General features: G+C 42.1%; 1 protein-coding gene across 1 annotated transcript in view; it reads left to right on the plus strand.

Annotated features, from left to right (window-relative positions):
* Positions 1-20253, plus strand: part of CPM (carboxypeptidase M) — a 767990-nt gene that overhangs the window by 79138 nt on the left and 668599 nt on the right. The window contains exon 2 of the mRNA XM_044087221.1: positions 14593-14762. Coding sequence (XP_043943156.1) covers positions 14593-14762 — 170 coding nt within the window. The remainder of the gene's footprint in view (positions 1-14592; positions 14763-20253) is intronic.

Genomic DNA, 20253 nt, shown 5'->3' on the forward strand with positions numbered 1-20253 from the left:
GACACAATCCAACCAAATGAGAAGGGCAGCAGCAGGCAACATAGACCAACATGTGTAGGAGGCTGAGGGCAGTGAGGATGTGTATGCTGCCCAACATCCCTTACTGGAGTGACATAAGACTTTATAGACCCAGGGTGACTTACCAGGGGCTACATGAGCTGGAGATGGTGGAGCACTGTGGGGTGGACAGAGACCTCCTACAGCAGCTTGTTGACCTGTGCCTGCCACACCTGACGCATCAAACAGGCTGAGGGAAACTCATCACAGTGGATACCACGGTATGTGTTGGCCTGGGTATACTAGCCACAGGTACCTCAGACAGCACAACTGGGCATATCATGGGGATCTCACAGGCATCTGCATCCAGAGTATTGCGCCAGTTCACAGACGCCATGTCCAACACATGCTAGTGAACACGTATATGTCCTCAACACATGTGATTAGTAAACCAGCAATATGCATCTCTTCAACCACATGGATGACTATCCTGGGGTACTGGGTGCTATAGCCTTCACACACATACACATAAAAGCACCACCCGGTGAGTGGGATAGGGCCTACAGTCACTGCAGGGGCATACTCTCCAACAACTAGGCATATGCAATGGCCAGGGCATTACATTGAATGTGTGTGCTGTCTGCCCTGGAAGCTATGATGATTCCGATATATGGCTTCTAACACAACTGTACCACACCTTTGCCAATATGTACATCCCCTACAGTGTCCTAGTGGGGGATGCTGGGTAACCACCGGTGTCGTGGCTGATGACACCCAGCAGCAATGCACACACACCCCTGAACACTCACACCATAATGAGGTGGATGCACAGGCAGGACATGTAATTGAGCATGTGTTTGGGATGCTCAGTTCACGGTTCTGGTATCCGGACACATCCGGTGGAGCCCTGCAGTATTCACTAGCTACATGTACACAATTTGTTATGATATTTGCTATGCTACACATTCTGATCCTGCAGTAACGGTTGCTGCAGGAACAGCATGGGGCAGGGCCACATGGCCCAACACCACTCCCAAGGCCTCGACAGGCACAGTGTGACTTGGCAAAGGAACTACCTGAGCAGGGCCCAGTTGGCGAAAGGCTGTTCACAGTATGACCTGCCCTTGGCAAAGAGGCAACACAGGGCATATGCACTGACACAGTAGGTACCCATGGATGTTCCCTCTCTGACCCACACACAGTACAATGGATGCCAAACATGACACTACCTGTGCTCGGCCATGTATAGGAGGTGCACTGTGTGCATCCGACATAGGCAGCCCTCCAGCACCGTCCTCAGGTCCAGAACACCCCCAGGGTACGTCTATCGACTTAAAAATTGGCAGTTGTATTAGAATGTATATTTACCCATTGCTATGGTATGTATGTGAGCATACAAGAGACTTTGGTGGCCGACTGTTAGGGCAGCAGACAGTACACGTCATTAGTGGCACCATGACATCTGTAGCACATACAGGGGTCACAGTGGTAGCCAGTAGTACACAGGGTGTCCTAACCCACTGCAGATTATGGGATGAACATCATGTGTGTCCATACAGCCCACACACGTTCCATGCAGCTGGACAGGTGTGGACTACTACAGATAAATGATATACAATGGCCTATGGATATGCCCAATGAATGACCCCAACCCCCAAAGACGCACACAGACTACAGCAGGCCAGGCAGTTTGATGTAGGTTGTGAAAGCTAGGACGTCCAACACCACTGTGCTGGTATTTCATGCTGTGATCTGACGTACACTGGTATCCCTCCAACCGGCAGTTTAGGTAGGTCCACACACTGACATGGAGTACTTGCCATACCAGTACAGTAGCGGCAGATGTGTACAACTGTCAGCTGTGCCCCCCCCGTCCAACCTACACATGAGTCATGTGCACCACCCACGGTGCTGTGTAGTACTGTGGATGCCGTTGGATGTCCCCCCACGCTATGCAGACATGTAGCAACTGTCAATGCCACATGACCATTAGCTACCATGCAGACACAATATGACACCTGTCTGTGTAGAACAGAGGGGTCAGCAACACAGTACTGACTATCTGGACATATGACACATGCGATGCAGTTGTCCATACTTGGCATGCTCACACACATGACGGTATGATGGTAATGTCGGTCGACAACATGCATAACAGTCATAATGGGTATGCTCACACACCGACACACAGGATGGCCAGGCATGCATACACCAGTGGTCCGGACATATCTGCCAGTACATTGCTATACTGTTGGATAACTGCATTGCATGGTGTGTGTGTGGTCTATTGTCTGTACATATGCCATGGTCTATTGTTAATTCACATGAGCTATGTGCTGTGCGCAAGGTACTGCTACCAACACGTGAATAGGGCAGTTCTTTGTTTGCGGATAGACTGACGCCTTTGGATACGGACTGGATAAGGCACATTCCAGCAGGTGGGAGCAGTTGTGCATGGGTTTGTACAGTGTTAAGCACTGCTGATCTCTGGTTACAGCACCTTTTACCCGTTTAGACTCCACATTTCTTTGACAGTGCACTACTGGCATACTGGTAGACAAACACGCTTAAAGCCGCTCGCTCACCAACATTTCTGCTTACATTTGTCACTCACGCTGGGTGTGTGCGATCCCTTGTGATGCGTATTACATTGGACTACATGACTACAGTATCGGGTATGTCTAACCATTTGGCGATGGCAGGGGTTCGACTGTACGGACTCGGCGGCCTGTCCACTGACGTAATCATATTATATGCATGTTCCTCATACGATCTGCTCCCATCTGCCTGATACATGGGAACCAATACTCTGCAATGTTGACATGTGAATATGATTTTGTTAACGCAGCTGTCCAGCGAGTCATGCTAAGGCGTACCTACTGTACTGTACTTTTCCACCTTTCAGATTGCACGACGGGAGACTGTAGGAATGACACCTTTCCCACTTTGCATGGGACAGTCCCTCATTAGGCATATGTCTTGTGACAATACTCTAGCCATTGCAACTGTCCTGATTAGGGGACATTCTCATATTCTACGTGTCTGTAGTGGTTGCTTGTTACAGGTCTTGTATACCTGACACGTCGATATGTTATATGTAGTAGCATAAGCAACTTTACAGCTGCTAGACTACGCTTTGATTTGTGCAGATGTGTATTGCTGTACTATGCATGGCTGTAGGTATGTTGTGCCCTCATATGTCTGACATTTCTATAGAGCAGGTCCCACTTTGGCCATTCAGAATGGTGGTGGCCCTATAGATCCTATATGTAGAGCTATCACATGTGTCAAGGCAACACATACCCACAGCCAGTTGTAAACTGACTACTTCCATGGTTTGCATACGTTAAGGTTATTCTTGTAGCATTATAATTGCTAATACTGTTTCCTATTGCATGTAGCTGTTTCTGATGCAACAAATTAATTTCTGACACCACTACACACAATATATGGCCTCCTTTCCCGAACTCACAGGCCATGTGCCATAACATTCATTTTGCAAGACACAACTGCCAAGACGGGTGTGTCACTCACAGGTGTACGTGTGTGGAACCATCTATTATGCTATCATCTACCTGAGGTGGTCATCAAATTATGCACTTTCCGTCACTAGCAGACCTCACATACCAATGGGGGAGAATAAACACTGCATCAGGAACACTGCACTAACACCCTGTGGGACACATTTAGACTATTGGTTCTATTAACCAGACACATTGACAGTCACAGAGCATATGTATTCATTCACGTTTGTTGAGGTACATGCCGTTTGAGTCGTACATGTCATCTGTCATTACCTGTATTCTGCCACCTGTCCACCTAATATCACTAGTTCTGGAAGTGTTTATTTGGACTTTGTTGCATTCTGATTCATAACTATGGACGTCCATGCTAATTGGGTACACGGCACTGATTTGGTCTCTATGTATTCCCCCGATGGTTTACAGTATATCTGGTAGATGTGCTCTTCAGGTTTGGGATGTATAGGCGTCTGCTATGCCCACATAGGAATATTAATGACTTCCACTAGGCGGGCCTACTACATCTCTGCCAACCAGCACCTACACACTTAAGCCCATTGTTGCATACCCATGGTCCACCTACCTGGCACCCCTCTACAGCACTCATGACATATACTTACTGTGAGTGCAGCTGGGGTATGAGCACACCCCTACACATTGCCCACTCTCCCCGTCTCGGGACACATGTCGTACATTTTGTCAACCCATGTATTATCACACTTGCACAACCTACTGTTCCATGTACACCTACATCCTGCTCGCATCGATGACACCAGGTTGACACATACACTGAATTTTTGGGGTCCCGCAAGGGACACCGTTATCCATGTTTAAAGTGTAGACCTTGCAGATCTCTCCCACTGCTACTTTCCTGCCAGTGTTTTGGACAGCAGCAGTGTAGTAATCTTTATTGCCTATCTGTATGTCTGACCGGCCTAGCTGGGCGGTGTGGGGGGGGGGGTACAACGTTTATTTATTGGACATCCCAGTCACATATGCCCGGGCTGTATATATGTTACCCCTAATTGCTGTAAAGTAACCTAGTTATGTACATGTGTATATCTACAATGACATATTTGTTTTGTGTGTATACGTATATATCAATACCTGTTGTTTGTGTATATATACACGTTTTTATTTATATATACATCTGTGTGTCCCTTTACCTATACATTTCCCGGACATAGACACTTACACATGTGTATTGGGTTTTATCTCTGCTTCAACAGCATACTGTTGCCTTAGTCATTATGACACCGACACTTCACTCCAGTGAACTTGTGATCAGTATACTGCACGTTATACAGCGGACAGATGTCGCACGCTTTTCATGTCTGGGGTGCCGCTGATAAGTGTGATGTGATAGTGTCATTCAGCCTATTACTCTTATGCTCAGCCTGTTATTCCTGCTACTGTGTTTGTTTCTGTGCACATTCATATTATTAATGTTAATGGAATGAGTGTTTGTGTTACTGAGATTGTACGTCAACATATTGATGTCTGCATGTAGTTGTGTCTTTCTGCTTTTCCCAGTTTGGGGTTGTCACAGCAGAACTCCGTTCCACTCATGGGTGGCGTTTAGGTTTTACGTGCCGGGCTGCCAGCCCTGATGCACAACATCCAACAACGATATGCCCATTCACGCATGTCTCCACACAGACAACGCTCTATCTGGGAATCGCACCTACGTACTAGCTGACCTCCACGGGCCACTCCATTGCAACCAGCACAACATACCCTAGCACTCCTGTGTCCATAATCGCATATCCATAGTTTATCCAGCACACCCGTGTTGAGTTTCCACGCATACCTGCCATTATACACCTGTTATCGCAGCCATGACACACCTTTACACATTGCCCTCTCCAGAGCGTTGGGGCCCTACACACATTTTGTACCGCCTCGTGTATTCACAGGCTCACCATCCATTCATATTGGCACATACGTGCCTTTCCTGGTGTTATGGATTATGAATGATTTGCGGGTTACAAGTGTAGGTGGTCGCAACATGTACTTCATTCTGTCTGTTTACAATGTTGACGTAGCACTTCAACGATGTTATGGCCACTGGTATAACCCTGCCTTTGGTGTGAATAGCGGTGCTCTACTCACATTTGTGCAGCTTTATCTGACATACGCTGCAAGCACTTTATAATTCCTTACTTGCTCTAGATTCCCTTCACAACCCTTATGTTTGCTTTCGTCTTTTGGCGTTCCTTAAATATCTATCTATCTATATAAATATATATATATCTATATATATATATATATATATATATATATATATATAAATATATAAATATATATATATATATATATATATATATAAATATATATATATATATATATATATATATATATATATGTATGTATATATATATATATGTGTATATATATGTATATATATAAATGTATATATAAATGTGTATATATATATATATATATAAATGTATATATAAATGTGTATATATATATATATATATATATATATATATATGTATATATAGATATATAATTGCATATTTCTGTTGTGTGGATATTTATCTATACACACTATCTATCTATCTATCTATCTATCTATCTATCTATCTATCTATCCATCCATCCATCCATCCATCCATCCTTCTGTATATATATATCTATATAAAAGTTACAGCTGTACAAGACAACATACATTTCCTATGCTAAAAGCTGCATGCAGCCGCGCAGTTGTACTTGCATCTACTTATTCTGAGTTACATATGTTTACTGGCACTTCTTTGGGATTACATGTGCCTTATTCCTTATGAAAGTACCACTTTGATGGAATCCGGTTAATGGCCCCATGCGAGACACGCGTTCACCTTTACATGTATAAATGTTGGCTTTACAGCACAGAGGCATTCATTACACAATTTATATGTGCTATAGTCGTACTTGAACCGGGAATGCCTTTACATTAGGCGGATGCTCTAACCACTACACTATTGTTGTTCTGCCTCATTTATATGTATACCCATGGTTCATAGATACTCTGACATACGCCTCACCGCTTCCCTTACACAGCAGGCATCCATTCTCCTGCTGGGAAAACTGCAGTACTACACTTATGACATTCCCGGTTTCCTACTGCTCTGGATCCGTGCTGCATGTCTACTCACTCCAAGGATATTCAGAACTCCTACGCTTATAGTCCTCGCACATACACGTTTTATTGTCAGGGTGTTCATGTGCTGGTCCTGGCTTAGGCTCGTCCAACTGGTGACTAGAACTGCCCTGGTGCTGTTCAAATATCAGATGTAGCACATGGACAGAGTTAGTCTAGATTTTAGCATTCTACCTGTGTTTACAGACGCTGGTGTTTGGGCACCTCTGACCACATTATTAGGTTGGTGCTACATAATTTAGGGCGGGGAGTGGTTCCACTACATAATGCAGGGTGGGGGGGGGGTTCCACGTGTTTCCCTTCCCATTTGACTATTTCATTCATTTATAGATGCAATGAATATTATTCTGGACATCGGTTATAAATTCACTACAGGTATGCAATAGTCCTGTCAACAGATGTGACGGTTGGTGTACATATGTGTACGGACCTCTGTGATACTTGAGGACTCGTTTCTACAGCGACAGGGACAAGGCTATGACAACTCAGGGACAATCATGACACTTCTACCATATTAGTACTATTAACTTGGAACGTGTTGACAGATTCGTAATACTTCTAATTTTCTGCAGTTAAATGCATCTATTACTCTTCATTGTTGTAAGTAGTCATTCTCATTCAACACTTTCCTCCAAAGGTCACTGGCTTTGTGAGTGGTTAAGAGGCTGGCCAGTTATTGTGCGAATGCTCTGACCATTGGTAGAGTTGACATTGTCATATGTACAGGTTGGGATATATTCTGGGGACACCAGATTGTTTAGGCCAGCACATACCCATGGTCAGTGCAGGTTTAGAACATTCATTAGTTTCCTAGCTGTGAGCCTATACCTTTAGCACTTTAGTTGTTAGCCTGTTTCTTGTACGCATTTTTTCTATCCTGACGTGACTGCTTTAGGCAACTGTTACATGCAGTATGGTACACAGTTATTTCCTACAATCACAGGACATTTGGCATTGTATCATTGTTGGTCAGGTCACACCTACCCACACAGTAATTGTCCCTCACACAGTGGATCAGGGGGTATCCTGTTTACGACGGTGCCTTCATCACCCTTTTTCCATGTGCCACTATGCGAATGTGTGCAATATATTCTCTCGTTTATTCGTGTCGGGACACATGCATCACAGGCAGGTGTTTGATTCTGGGTAGTAGGTTCTGCATGACCATCTAGGGCTGGACAGTCTCGTGCACCACTACTGCACATTCCAACTTGTGTCCAGATGTCTACAGGACTGGACATAGTGTCTTGATACCCATTCTAATGTTTACACAGGTTACTTATCCCATGAGGGATATCCAAAAATTTAACAAGACCGATACCGACCATTCTTCTGGCGTTACGAAAATGTGCTGGGAGGTTTACATTCAAGGATACATAGTTTTCAATCCTGAAACTGCCTAGGGTGACACTACCTACTACATATGGGTAGTGGTCACTATGTGTAGATGTGGCTGTGCCAAACTAGTAGGCCAAGTATGGCTGGATTTGGTGGACGTTCAGGTATGGGGGCGGGTTGTGTGCTGTGGAGGGGATTCTGGGTAGTCCATTATGCATCCAGGTGTGTTGCATTTGATATGGCCAGTTCTATCAGGACCAATCTGTGGGAATGTGCTGGTGACATTTCTGTACATTTGTATCACACATTTTAATATTCATGTTTGTAGGATTGTGTTCTAAGCATGGCCTGTCTGGTTGTATTGCAGATGTGTATACATGTTGTTTGTGTTTCTTTCTGCTTCACCCGCTGCTCCCTCATACACCTCCAGTTCACCTATTCTGCATACAACACAGTCTCGCCTTTGAGGATTATACCATTACCCATCCCCCCACACACACATATTCCTGACACTCCATCCATCACTGCTTTGGTTGATGGCCCATGACACGGTCAAGGTAACACATTATATACCCTACATATGTCAGGTAACTTGTATGGTTGTGTGGACTACCCTGGCATGTTTCACCTTCCACATGCTATACCTCACACACATAGTTACACGCCCATACTTAACTTTCATGACATGGTTGGTATACCCGGGTAATATCCGTTCAACTGTGACACATCCTGACAAGTACGGCTTGGACTGCATATGTGTGGATTTTGGCCGACTGTTCTAATCATTGGTAGGATGCCACCTTTTCCTATGTCCAGGATGGGATATATTCCAGACACATCCGATTGTACTGGACAACACGTACCCACAGTCAACGCTACGGATAATACTGTTCCTTTCAGCCTATATGTTGCCTTATTGTTGTAGCAGTTTATATGCTCCTTCTGTTTCGTTTACATGCTTATTCTATTTCCTGTCACATATGGTATGTTAAATACTGACATATACCTATTGTATGTGACTATTACATGCATTGTGGGATATAATTCTGTCATACGGTTGCTAGATATTTACATTTGTCGTGTTTTTTGTTATGGACACATCTGCCCAGCTTTGTACTCTCCCTCACAATATGGGTCAGCTAGTGACCCTGACCATTGGGCTGGACGTACCTTTTGGCAGCGCGCTAACATATAATGCATTTCACTTCCACTTGGTATAACTATCTACACTGCGTTGGAGTATGGGCACACGGTTTTCAATGTCATTTGTAAGAGGGATAGGGACCCATTATTCCCTACCATGCATTTGTGTTTGCTTCTTCATTTTGTGTTCGCAGGAACTGTCTTACATGCTTTGCATACGTTTCAGTATCCACGGACACTGACAAATGTGATTACTATTGCTTGCAAATTGTTATATGCAAGCATTTTAGGTTGCACGTCAACAGCTGACATTTCCACGCCTCCGTGCACTCGCGCTCCTTTCCTATGCACGTGGCTGTGGTGGCAGCGCACCTTCATTAATATGCATTTGGCACTTCTGCGCCATCTTTACATCACACGGTCGGCGCAAACCTAACGCCGAGCTTCATGAATCCCGGGGCATGTTTATATTGTCAAGAAGAAAAAACTACGTACCACTTTTTATTTAATGTAAAAGAGTAAAAAATGTATGGAGAAAGCTATGTAAAGAAGATTTTTTTTTTGTAGGATATACAAGACGTGGATACAGTAAACATGGGTAGGATTAAATATGGATAGCATAAGAACAGAAGTAAAGAATGTTAGAATAGATAAAGTTATTTTATGTGTATGAGTTATATGGAATGAAAGACTAAATGAAATTATGTTTTATGGTAAATGGATTTTAAAAACAGTATTAAGTAAAATCAGATTATGGTTATGGAAAAAGGAGTTTGCTTCTAATACAGATTAACATTTAGTATGATTGTAAAGGAAATTGTAGAATATCTGTAAACAGATTTGCATATCTATATATTTGTACATTTTTAAATATTTGTAATTATGTAAATATTTTGTAAAGAATATGTTTTTTTATATAAACAAAGAACCCCTACTCTTTTTAATAGGTGCCGTAAGATCTTTTACAACTGCCTGATCTACCACCAACTCAGGCAGACGGGGCCTCAGTTTAACATCTCAGCCAAAGGATGGCATACTCAGGAGTGCAGCACCCCCTTATACTTTACAGCAGTGTCGGCAATCCATCTACCTAGTGTGGCGATAGACTCTACAGCCTTCTGCACAAAATGTGAGCATGCTACCTGTTTCACCAGTGACACTGTTTTATTTTACAATCAAGTGGGCTGAACTACCCTTAAAGGCTTTTCATCCTACTGTACTCTCTTAAGATTCTGTTTGACAGACCCTAAGAACTGGGTAGTAGGCATCACTTGTATGTTGGATGTGAAATTTGTATTCCCTTTTTGACCCCCCTCCGTTGTACATCATTTTTACTGGCCTCACCCCCAGTGCCCTACATCCACGGCAGGTCAACAGCTAGCCACCTTACCCACCTTTAAACTTGCTCTGGAATTGCTGGGGACAGTCATGGATACTAAAGGTGTCTTGGGGGCTCACCCATCTTTGCTTATGGCTATTTTTTTCTTTTATATGCCCTACCTGCTTCCCTTTCCCCATCCCCTCACTTGTTGACCACATCAAAGGGCAACTCCCCTCTATAGACCACTTCTCCCCTTAGGGAGTGTCATGGAAGAGCAGACTCCCACCCAGAACAGGCACACTCATCCTTCCTTGTTTCTCCATCAGTCATACTAGCTGCTAATTGAATCTGAGTCAGGTGGGACTTAGGGCTTTATCATTCTATGCCAGACCTCCCAACCATACCGAATTTCTCGTTTTTTACCAGTTTTGAGGTCCAAATAATGGGGTGACACGATTCACGAGTGGCACCCCTTCATTTCCGAATTTCCAGGCTTCTCCAGGCTTTTTTAAAAAATTTAGTTTGTTTTTCCGCTGATGTAATCACGTGCAGAGGCGTGCATGATGATGTCAGCTCCATGAACAGCCTGCCAGGCCGTTGGAATTGAGTTCACTTTCTGGCCATAGCGTGCATGCGTTGTTTCCCTAGCATTTGAATTCCACAGGCTCACACTGTGCAGTCTTAGAAGAACGGCAGCCAGAAAGGAGGATTTACTTTAGTACCGGTAAGGATTTACTTTAAATTCCTTCTGGGCCACAGCATACATGTGTGTAGTTTCCCCAGCTGCTTAAAGCAGCATTTGAATTCCCCGGGCTCAAACTGTGCAGTTTTACAAGAATGGACAGCCAGCCAGCCAGCCAGAAAGCAGGATTTACTTTAATACCAGCCAGAATGCATTCCGGTAAAGATTTAAATTCTGGTACAGGAGTTGGTCTTTACTTAGAAGCAACGGACTTAGTCAAAATGCATTCCGGTAAAGGAGTTAAACAGCAGTGTCAGTTTTTGTAACACAAAGGACTTAGCCAGAGTGCATGTAAGGAAGTTCTTTTTGGCACAGGTTTCAAACGGCAGGTTTCCGCAGTTTTTGTGACACCTTGCATTTGTTTTTGTGTCATATATTTTACGTTTCCGTTAAGGTTTCATATCTGAAGTTGTCTTTCTGTTTTAAAAAGAATGCATCATTTTTCAAACAGCAGTTTTAACGGACTTAGCTCGGCAGATTTCCGCAGTTTTTGTGACACCTTGCATTTGTTTTTGTGTCGTATTTAAGGTTTCTTTTAAGGCTTCATATCTGAAGTTGTCTTTCTGTTATAAAAATAATGCATTATCGTTTATCTCCTACGGGACACTAGAGAAGTTAAAAAATATATATAATATTGGTGTGACTGCTTTAGAGTGAATACCAAAAGTGCTAACTGTTGTTATTCACCTTCTATGTTATCTTGTCTCCATCACTGTAAGACAAGAACACAAATGTTAGTTTAGTTTAGAACTTAGGAGTAAATCAGAAATCTTTCATTATGTGCATTTTGAAGAGCTGTAAACAACTTAGTGTTTCAAGACAATGTTACTATAATCTTGCTCAAAATGTCTGCATTTTGCATATTCAGAAAAGTTTCTTTGGATGTGTACCATAAATTGACAATTTGCGTTGCACTCCACTATTAAGTAACATTCTGTAATCTACCATAATATTCTGAATTATGTTTTTTTTATTATTTTACAACCATGACTGGGCAGCTTAAATACTTGATGATGATGAAAGGTTATTAATCAACAATAGCTCAAGGCAACACCCTACTCCTGATCTTTGAGTGGTACCTTAACATTGACTAATTGATATCATATTCTAAATAAGAGAGTGCTGTTGTCTGAAGAGAAGGTGTTATGATACTTGTAAGTCTTGCTTTAGCTACTCCACCATCATATTCTGAACTTGGTAGATAATGCAGCTTTGATGACATAATTATGATATTTGTGAGTCTTGCTTTGGTTTCTCCACCATCATATTCTGAACTGGGTAGATACAGCTTTGATGACATCATTATGATACTTGTGAGTCTTGATTTGACTTCTCCACCATCATATTCTGAATTGGATAAATAATGTAGCTTTGATGGCATTATTATGATACTTGTAAGTCTTGCTTCAGATATTCCACCATCATATTCTACATTTGGTCGATAATGCAGCTTTCATGACATCACTCTACACACACTATGCCACTAACATTTTTCTTTTAAGCCTGTGTGCTTTTTTAATGATTCATTTTGCAGTAGCATTGCTCAAATATATTGTGATGTCTGTCTTGGACAAGCAGATGGGGGTTAGCTTGGCACTCCCTGTACATCCAACTTACCACATATCAAAATGTTCTTTTAATCTGTTCTTTTAATCAAAGATACTCACAAATATCTTCTGTAAATTCATGCTTTAGGTCAGAAACCTCTGTGAGTCATGGGCCAGATAATCATGGTGCTATGATGTTCATTCTGGTTCTCAAGATCCCCCTATTTCATCTACATTCTTAAGCTATCTTAACACACCATAGCAACTATTCCTTGCTTGCAATCCATTCTACAATTAGCCTGATAAAACTTCTACTCCTTCTAAATCTGTGGGTTAGGTTTTGAAGACGAAAAAGGACAGGATTCTTGCATTTTACAATATCACAACATTAATACAAATAGCATGAATCATTGGTATGCAGCCTGAACAATTGTAACATACTAGTTTTCTGCTTTGGCTTACTTTTTCTTACTCATAAAAATTGCACCATACTCAAAGGGACTATGATTTGAAAACAGCCCAAACATAATCTTTATCCACTACTGGCCAGATGCATTTTCTTTGAATGTGGGTTTCAATGCTGTTTCAATGAAAGTGAGTTTCAAGGCCAGAGAAGTTTTAATGCTAAGTCTATTTTCACTGTGAGACTGTATTGCTTTGTTTAGTAGATGCCTGTTAGTGTTTGTACTATAAAATGTAAAATAAAAGTTTTAAATGAACTCCAAATAATCGTAGAAGTAAAGCAGTATGCATATTACAGTGTTTATGGTAAATGGGACAAAATAGCCAAGTAATGGGACATTGGTTTTGGAATGGCTGCAGGGGGACTCTGGGGCCATATTTTGGTTGCCTGTTCTTCAGTTTGCATTTGAAAGTTGGTATCCCACAATTCCATCAGGGTGGGCAGGGTTGCATAATCATATATGCAAATTGTATGTTAATCAGTGTACAGATTTGTACCTATTTTTCATGGGCCTTTGTCCAGATTTTTGATGTTTCCAGGTTGAGAGGTATGTTCTATGCTACTTTAGTGGCCTGGAATTTTTATTCTTGTAATCTGGAACTCTTTGGCAGTGCTCAATTTTAGAGAAAAGGAGGGGTGAAACTGATAAGTACTAAGTTTCTGTCAAACTGAACTTTGGACGTTACAATGAAGTGTACATGGATGATGCAATGGTGTTGCATGCAGTTGTTTCATGTCTTACTGCTTGGCTGTAGTCACTTGAGCATTATTACTCAAAGCATTGTAACTATACTGCACATAATAGACATTTTGATAGGGCTCAGCTTGTATTTGTTACAAAGTGTGAGAGAAAAACATCTTGAAAGAGAGAGCGAGAGCAATGCATTTTTTGTCATTAAGTGCTGTTTCTTTGAACTGTAACAACCTTAAAATGAGAATGTATAAGTAAGTAGCTATGGATGTATGTGTATGTGCTTGGGGGGAGCTTGCTTCCAGCAAAAACATTTATTCCAAGTTTCTGTGGGTGTTGTGTTTATTTGCATGGACTGCCACCTTGAGTACTATTGAAGCAATCCTTTAAGTGCTCATGGAACTAGTTTTGTGCATTGGTGTTTAAGATGCTATTTTTCAATCAGTAGGGATCAAAGGTGACAAGAAAGCCCACTGTCTTGCCACAAATGACAGAGCAGTGTATTTTTAAAACTCCACCAGTAAATGTGTACTGAATTTTTCTGTGGAGGAAATTGTAATGGGGGATTAACTATTTGAAGACTGTTGTGGTTGTGCAAGCCACATTTTCCTGAAAATGTAACAGTATTTCAGTAATGCTATGTCTCCTTTGTTTTTGTAATTATAAATATATTCATTTTTTCAGGTTGTTGGGCGTGAGCTGCTGCTTCATTTGATCGAATACTTGGTAACAAATTATGGCAATGATCTCACTATCACTAAACTTGTCAACAGTACCCGGATTCACATCATGCCGTGCATGAATCCAGATGGATTTGAAGCCACAGAACCAGACTGTCAGTATTCAAATGGAAGGTAAAAATAAAAGTATTAGTAAAGCAACATTCTTTATTTAAATTCCGGTATTTCATTTTAACATGTTATTCTTACATAATTAAATTATATATACCTAGGTGGTGTTGAAAATAAAATTTAGCTATATTAATTCCAGTATGTTTGGTATTCAATGGTCAGTGTTTGCTGCTACTTTATGCTAACAGCTTTGTAAGGATGTGTAATTAATATCCATCTCTAGCTGTCTATTTCATGCCTTTTCACTGTGTATACAGAAACTATTGAAATGCAGAGATATATATACCATGTTTGATTCTGATATCCTATAGTGTGTTAAATTATTTAGGTTGCTGGACTCTTAAGTTGACACTGTTATTTTATGATGTGAGTTGAAAATAATTAAAAAGAGATGAGCTGATCGAAGGAAGGACACTGAGGAAACTCTGAGCTATAATATATAACATTAAGTATCCTGTTTTTTGTTTATTTTGTTCTTTATTTCTTTGTTATTTATAGCACTTTGTGTACTGTGTATTTTTCTAGCTAGTTTCACTATGTGTGAGGTATTAACTGGAAATTGTCCACTTTTATTAACCATCTTTTGGGTTGTTTGTTTCTGATAACTTGTTGCAGTTAAACTCTTTTTTCTAGAGGCTCCTTTAGCTGTTTAAAACTTTCATTTAAAGGCTCACTGCTGCTTTTCAGCTGTGAGAAACATTTCTGCAGTTGTTCCAAGTAGTGGGGATATTTGTAGCATTTCCATATTCAGGCTTGTATTTGGGCCTAGTGTTTGTGGAGGCTGCGTGTCTGAGCACATATTCAGGGACATCTTGGTTTAGCCAAAGCCATCAGGCATTTCAGTGAGAGAGAATTGTTTGAGGTCATTGGCTGACTGAGGTCACCTGGACTACAGCTTAGTCTAAGCACCTCATTGGTTCTTTTGAGGTTTCTCTCTTAAAAGCTGTCCCAGGTTTCAACTTTCTGTTACCTAAGAAGTTCAGTTGTGAGTGTTCTGCCATTTCACACTGAGCTGATCGAAGGAAGGACACTGAGGAAACTCGGAGCTATAATACATAACATTAAGTATCCTGTTTCTGTTTATTTTGTTCTTTATTTCTTTGTTATTTATAGCACTTTGTGTACTGTGTATTTTTCTAGCTAGTTTCACTGTGTGTGAGGTATTTGTTGCAGATAAACTCTTTTTTTCTAGAGACTCCTTTAGCTGTTTAAAACTTTCATTTAAAGGCTCACTGCTGCTTTTCAGCTGTGAGAAACATTTCTGCAGTTGGCTTTGCAGTTGCCCGCCCCTAGTGTAAATTTGATCTGGGACCCTCCTCCCAGTCTAGTGTCATTACCTCATTCTACCCAGTACAGGGAGAACAGTTGAGAAGGCCAATCAGCTTAGCTTCTGCTACTCCTTTCTCTCTTTCCACTAAAAAAAAAAAAAAAATTATCTGCTTTTACTGTATTTGTGTTTCTTCCTACTTTATTTTGCTTTTGTCTCATCTTAAAAGCACTCAATTGTATTTATTACTGCTTGGTGTAACTCATTCTAAGCCTTTTAGTTTAAGCACTTGGGCTTCAGACCAGTTGTTTTACATTAAGAAGGTTTCTGGTCTGCACTGTAGTGGCAGAACAGGTAGCTTACATCCTTCTAAGTTGGGAACTGCTGATTGTGGGCTCAGTGTCTGTTATTCTAAAAGTGTATTAATTCTGGTTTAAGCACTTAGGCTTCAGGCCAGTTATTTTACATTAAGAGGGTTCATGGCCTGTACTCTCGTGGGGGAGAGGCTGGACTCTGCCCTTCTGAGCTGGGAATTTCTGGTTAAAGGCTTATAGTGCCTGCATATTTGAACTGCTTCTTACTGAAATTGGTACACCTTGTTTGCTGTAGCATAGACTAGATACAGGCCTGCTGAATCTAGCTTTGTTTGTATAACTTGAGCACTAATCCAGGCATTCTTTAAAGTATTCAATTGTATTTATTACTGCTTGGTAGTAACTTGATTAAAGTGTAGCTATTATTCTACGTCTTTTGGATTAAGCACTTGGGCTTCAGACCAGTTGTTTTACATTAGGAAGGTTTGTGGCCTGCACTATGGTGGCAGGGCATGTAGCTTACATCCTTCTAAGTTGGGAACTGCTGATAGAGGGCTCAGTGTCTGTTATTCTAAAAGTGTATTAGTTCTGGTTTAAGCACTTGGGCTTCAGGCCAGTTATTTTACATTAAGAAGGTTTGTGGTCTGCACTCCTGTAGGAGGAGAGGCTGGACTCTTCCCTTCTGAGCTGGGAATTTCTGGTTAAAGGCTTATAGTGCCTGCATATTTGAACTGTTTTTTACTGAAATTGGTACACCTTGTTTGCTGTAGCATAGACTAGATCCAGGCCTGCTGAATCTAGCTTTGTTTGTATGCTTGTTGTTTGCTTGTTATTTCCCTGAAAAGCTAATTCCACCTAAAACGCGTTTTTTCAGCGCTTCTGTGGATCCCTAGTGATATCTGCATTGCTTACTGTACTTATTTCCTTGTTTCACTTGAAAGAAAATTACTGTTGTCGTTTTTGCATTTAAGTTACCTGTAACACATTGCATTTAAGTTACCTGGCACTTGCTCACTAAAGCAATTATATAAGTCAGCACTAAAAAATTAAAAGCACTACACCCTCACAAACTCCCCTTGAGTACCTTGATCCCCATTGGCACTTTTTTTCAATTATAAAGGAATTCCCAATATTATTCTAGCATGTCCAAAGGTCAGTTGTCAATCTCCTCTCCGGTCCAGCTGGTGAATCTGGGAATCTTGAGGCAATGTTACAGCTGCCTCATGTACACAGACATCCCTCTCCTCCTCCCAACAAATTCCAACACATGTGAGAGATGCAACCATATAGCCAAACTGGAGGCTAAGCTCTCTCAACTCAGTACTGGTGTAACCAGTCAGGAGGAGAAGGAAACCACACTCACTACAATTCCAGTCTCACATAGACCTACCACGACAGCAAACCAAACACATAAACACACAAAAACATACTCGGAGGCTCTAAATAAAAATCTGCCTAAGCAGCAGAGACCTGCAAAGCAGACACCCAAGCAACCGCTACCCCAAAACAAAACACGTGCAACACATAGCTCACAAAGCCAGTGTACCGAACAGTCACAGCCCTTAAGGCTAAACACACCTGATACACTTGTAATAGGTGACTCTATCGTCAGGCACACTGACATCCCGCTCACCAGTCTGAACAAGAAGGTCACGGTGAGCTGCCTGTCGGGCGCTAGGATCTGCCACATAACACAAGCACTCAGGTCACTCCAAGGCAAGTACAATTATGACTCAGTCATTGTCCATGCTGGTGTGAATGACCTGAGACGTACCTCCCTGGACTACATGAAAAGACATAGAGGAGCTCTCTGAGCATGTAGCCCAGGCCGGTATGACCCTGACCTTGAGTAGCATCTTACCCTCACCAAGAATGATGCCACAATATGAAGACAAGATGATCAATTTCAACCATTAGCTGAAGTATTGGTGTCATTCAAAGGGGATCCAATGCCTGTCAGCCTGGGATGACATGCTCGACAAGCCACGATGGTTCGCTAGGGATGGCTTGCACCTGTCACCCCTGGGCTTTCGGATATTGGCAAAGGCTCTTGCTATCCCTATAGTGCCTTTTTTAGGCAAGGCTCAAAAGACAAACCCACCTCCATAGGTATCACAAGGGATAAGAAACTAAGAGTAATGCTACTCAACGCCAGAAGTCTAAACCTCAAGATGCACGCACTCAAAACTCTCCTTAGCATGGAGAACATTGATATCTGTGCAGTAACAGAAACCTGGTTCAAGGCTCCTGAGAGCACCCCGGCACTACCAGGTTATACCTCATACCATGCTTTTTGGCCCCAAAACTTGGACTGAACCACAAAAGGAGGGGGGAGTATCAATATTCGTCAGATACCCACACTTCCAGGTTGGTGGCACAGCACGAAGCATCAGAGACTATCCATGTGCAACTAACAGTGGGTAAAACTGCCTTCCAGTTTATAGCCTGCTACAGACCACCCTCCCAAACCCAGGAATCCCACTCGGCCTTCCTGAGAACACTGGAAAATATGAAGGTCTCTCCAAACACCATTATATTGGGCGACTTCAACTACCCAAACTTAGACTGGGAGCATTACTCTAGCTCCAACACCCTAGCCCAAAGGTTCCTAGAATTTATAAACTCAAATGCTATGGAACAACTTGTTACCACTCCCACAAGAGGGGAAAACATACTGGACCTGATCATCACCAACATGGGGGCTTTATGCTCCAGATCAGAAGTGTATCCCTCACTGGTAAGATCAGACCATAAACTAATCTCACTGGATATTCACATCCTGACCCCACCCCCTGCCCAGAAAACCACAGTGAAAAACTTCTCTAAAACAAATTTCACACTCCTCAAAACCGAGGTGGAATCCTTCAAAGCCCCCAGGCCTGTGGAAAATACGGCCCAGACCACAGAATCCTTTATAAACGCATTCTATGAACACCTTCAGGAATGCATGTATCATGCAATCCCAAATAAAACCAAGACCCAATCCTCCAAAGGCAGACGTCCTGTCTGGTGGACCCCAGCCATAAACAAACTATACAATAGAAGGAGGAAGCTACTACATGATGGAGCAAAATCCCAAAAAGGGAAGGCATCTCTCATTAGTATTAGCAAAAAACTACGGGTACTCATAAAATCGTCTAAGGCCAGCTTTGAGCGAAAAATTGCACAGGACACTAAGGATAATCACAAGGCTTTCTTTAGTTATGGTAGGAACCTGGGTGGGAATTCCCAGATATGCTCAGAATTAGTCCAAAATGACAAAAAATATACCGAACCCACAGACATTGCCAACATCCTAGCTGACAGGTTCAGCGCAAACTTCTCCCCCCCCCTCCCCACCAAAAGGGCAAATATCTATCCTAGCAGAGTGCTGCCCCCCTGACATCTCAAATGCTCAGGTAAGAGCTGCCCTCTCCAAAGCAAAAAACACAGCATCAATGGGACCAGACGGTGTCCCGGGCTGTGTCCTACATGAACTCCAAGAAGAGCGAAACCCAAACATAAAACTACTGTTCAATCTCAGCCTTACTACAGGATATGTACGCAAAGAGTGGCATACAGCAGCAGTGGTCCCTCTCCGCAAAGCTGATGCCTCAACAGATCCTGGAAACTATCGCCCCATAAGCCTGACTAGCTTGGTCTGCAAAGCTATGGAAAGGATCATCATGGACCTCATAAATAAAGATATTGGGAACCTACAGACACTGGATCCTACCCAGTTCAGCTTTAAGGGCAGATCCTGCCTCTTAAGCCTGGTTGATTTCTTTGAAACAGTCACCAAGGCCATTGACGAGGGGAAGGTGGTCCACACAGCCTACCTGGACCTCGCAAAAGCCTTTGATACAATACCTCACTCAGGCATTATAGATAAGCTCACCAGCTTAAATATAAACCCCTATGTCACTAGATGGGT

Source organism: Protopterus annectens, chromosome 11.part0 (genome assembly GCF_019279795.1).
Source record: "Protopterus annectens isolate FY-2018-M chromosome 11.part0, PAN1.0, whole genome shotgun sequence".
NCBI classification, from domain to species: Eukaryota; Metazoa; Chordata; order Ceratodontiformes; family Protopteridae; genus Protopterus; species Protopterus annectens.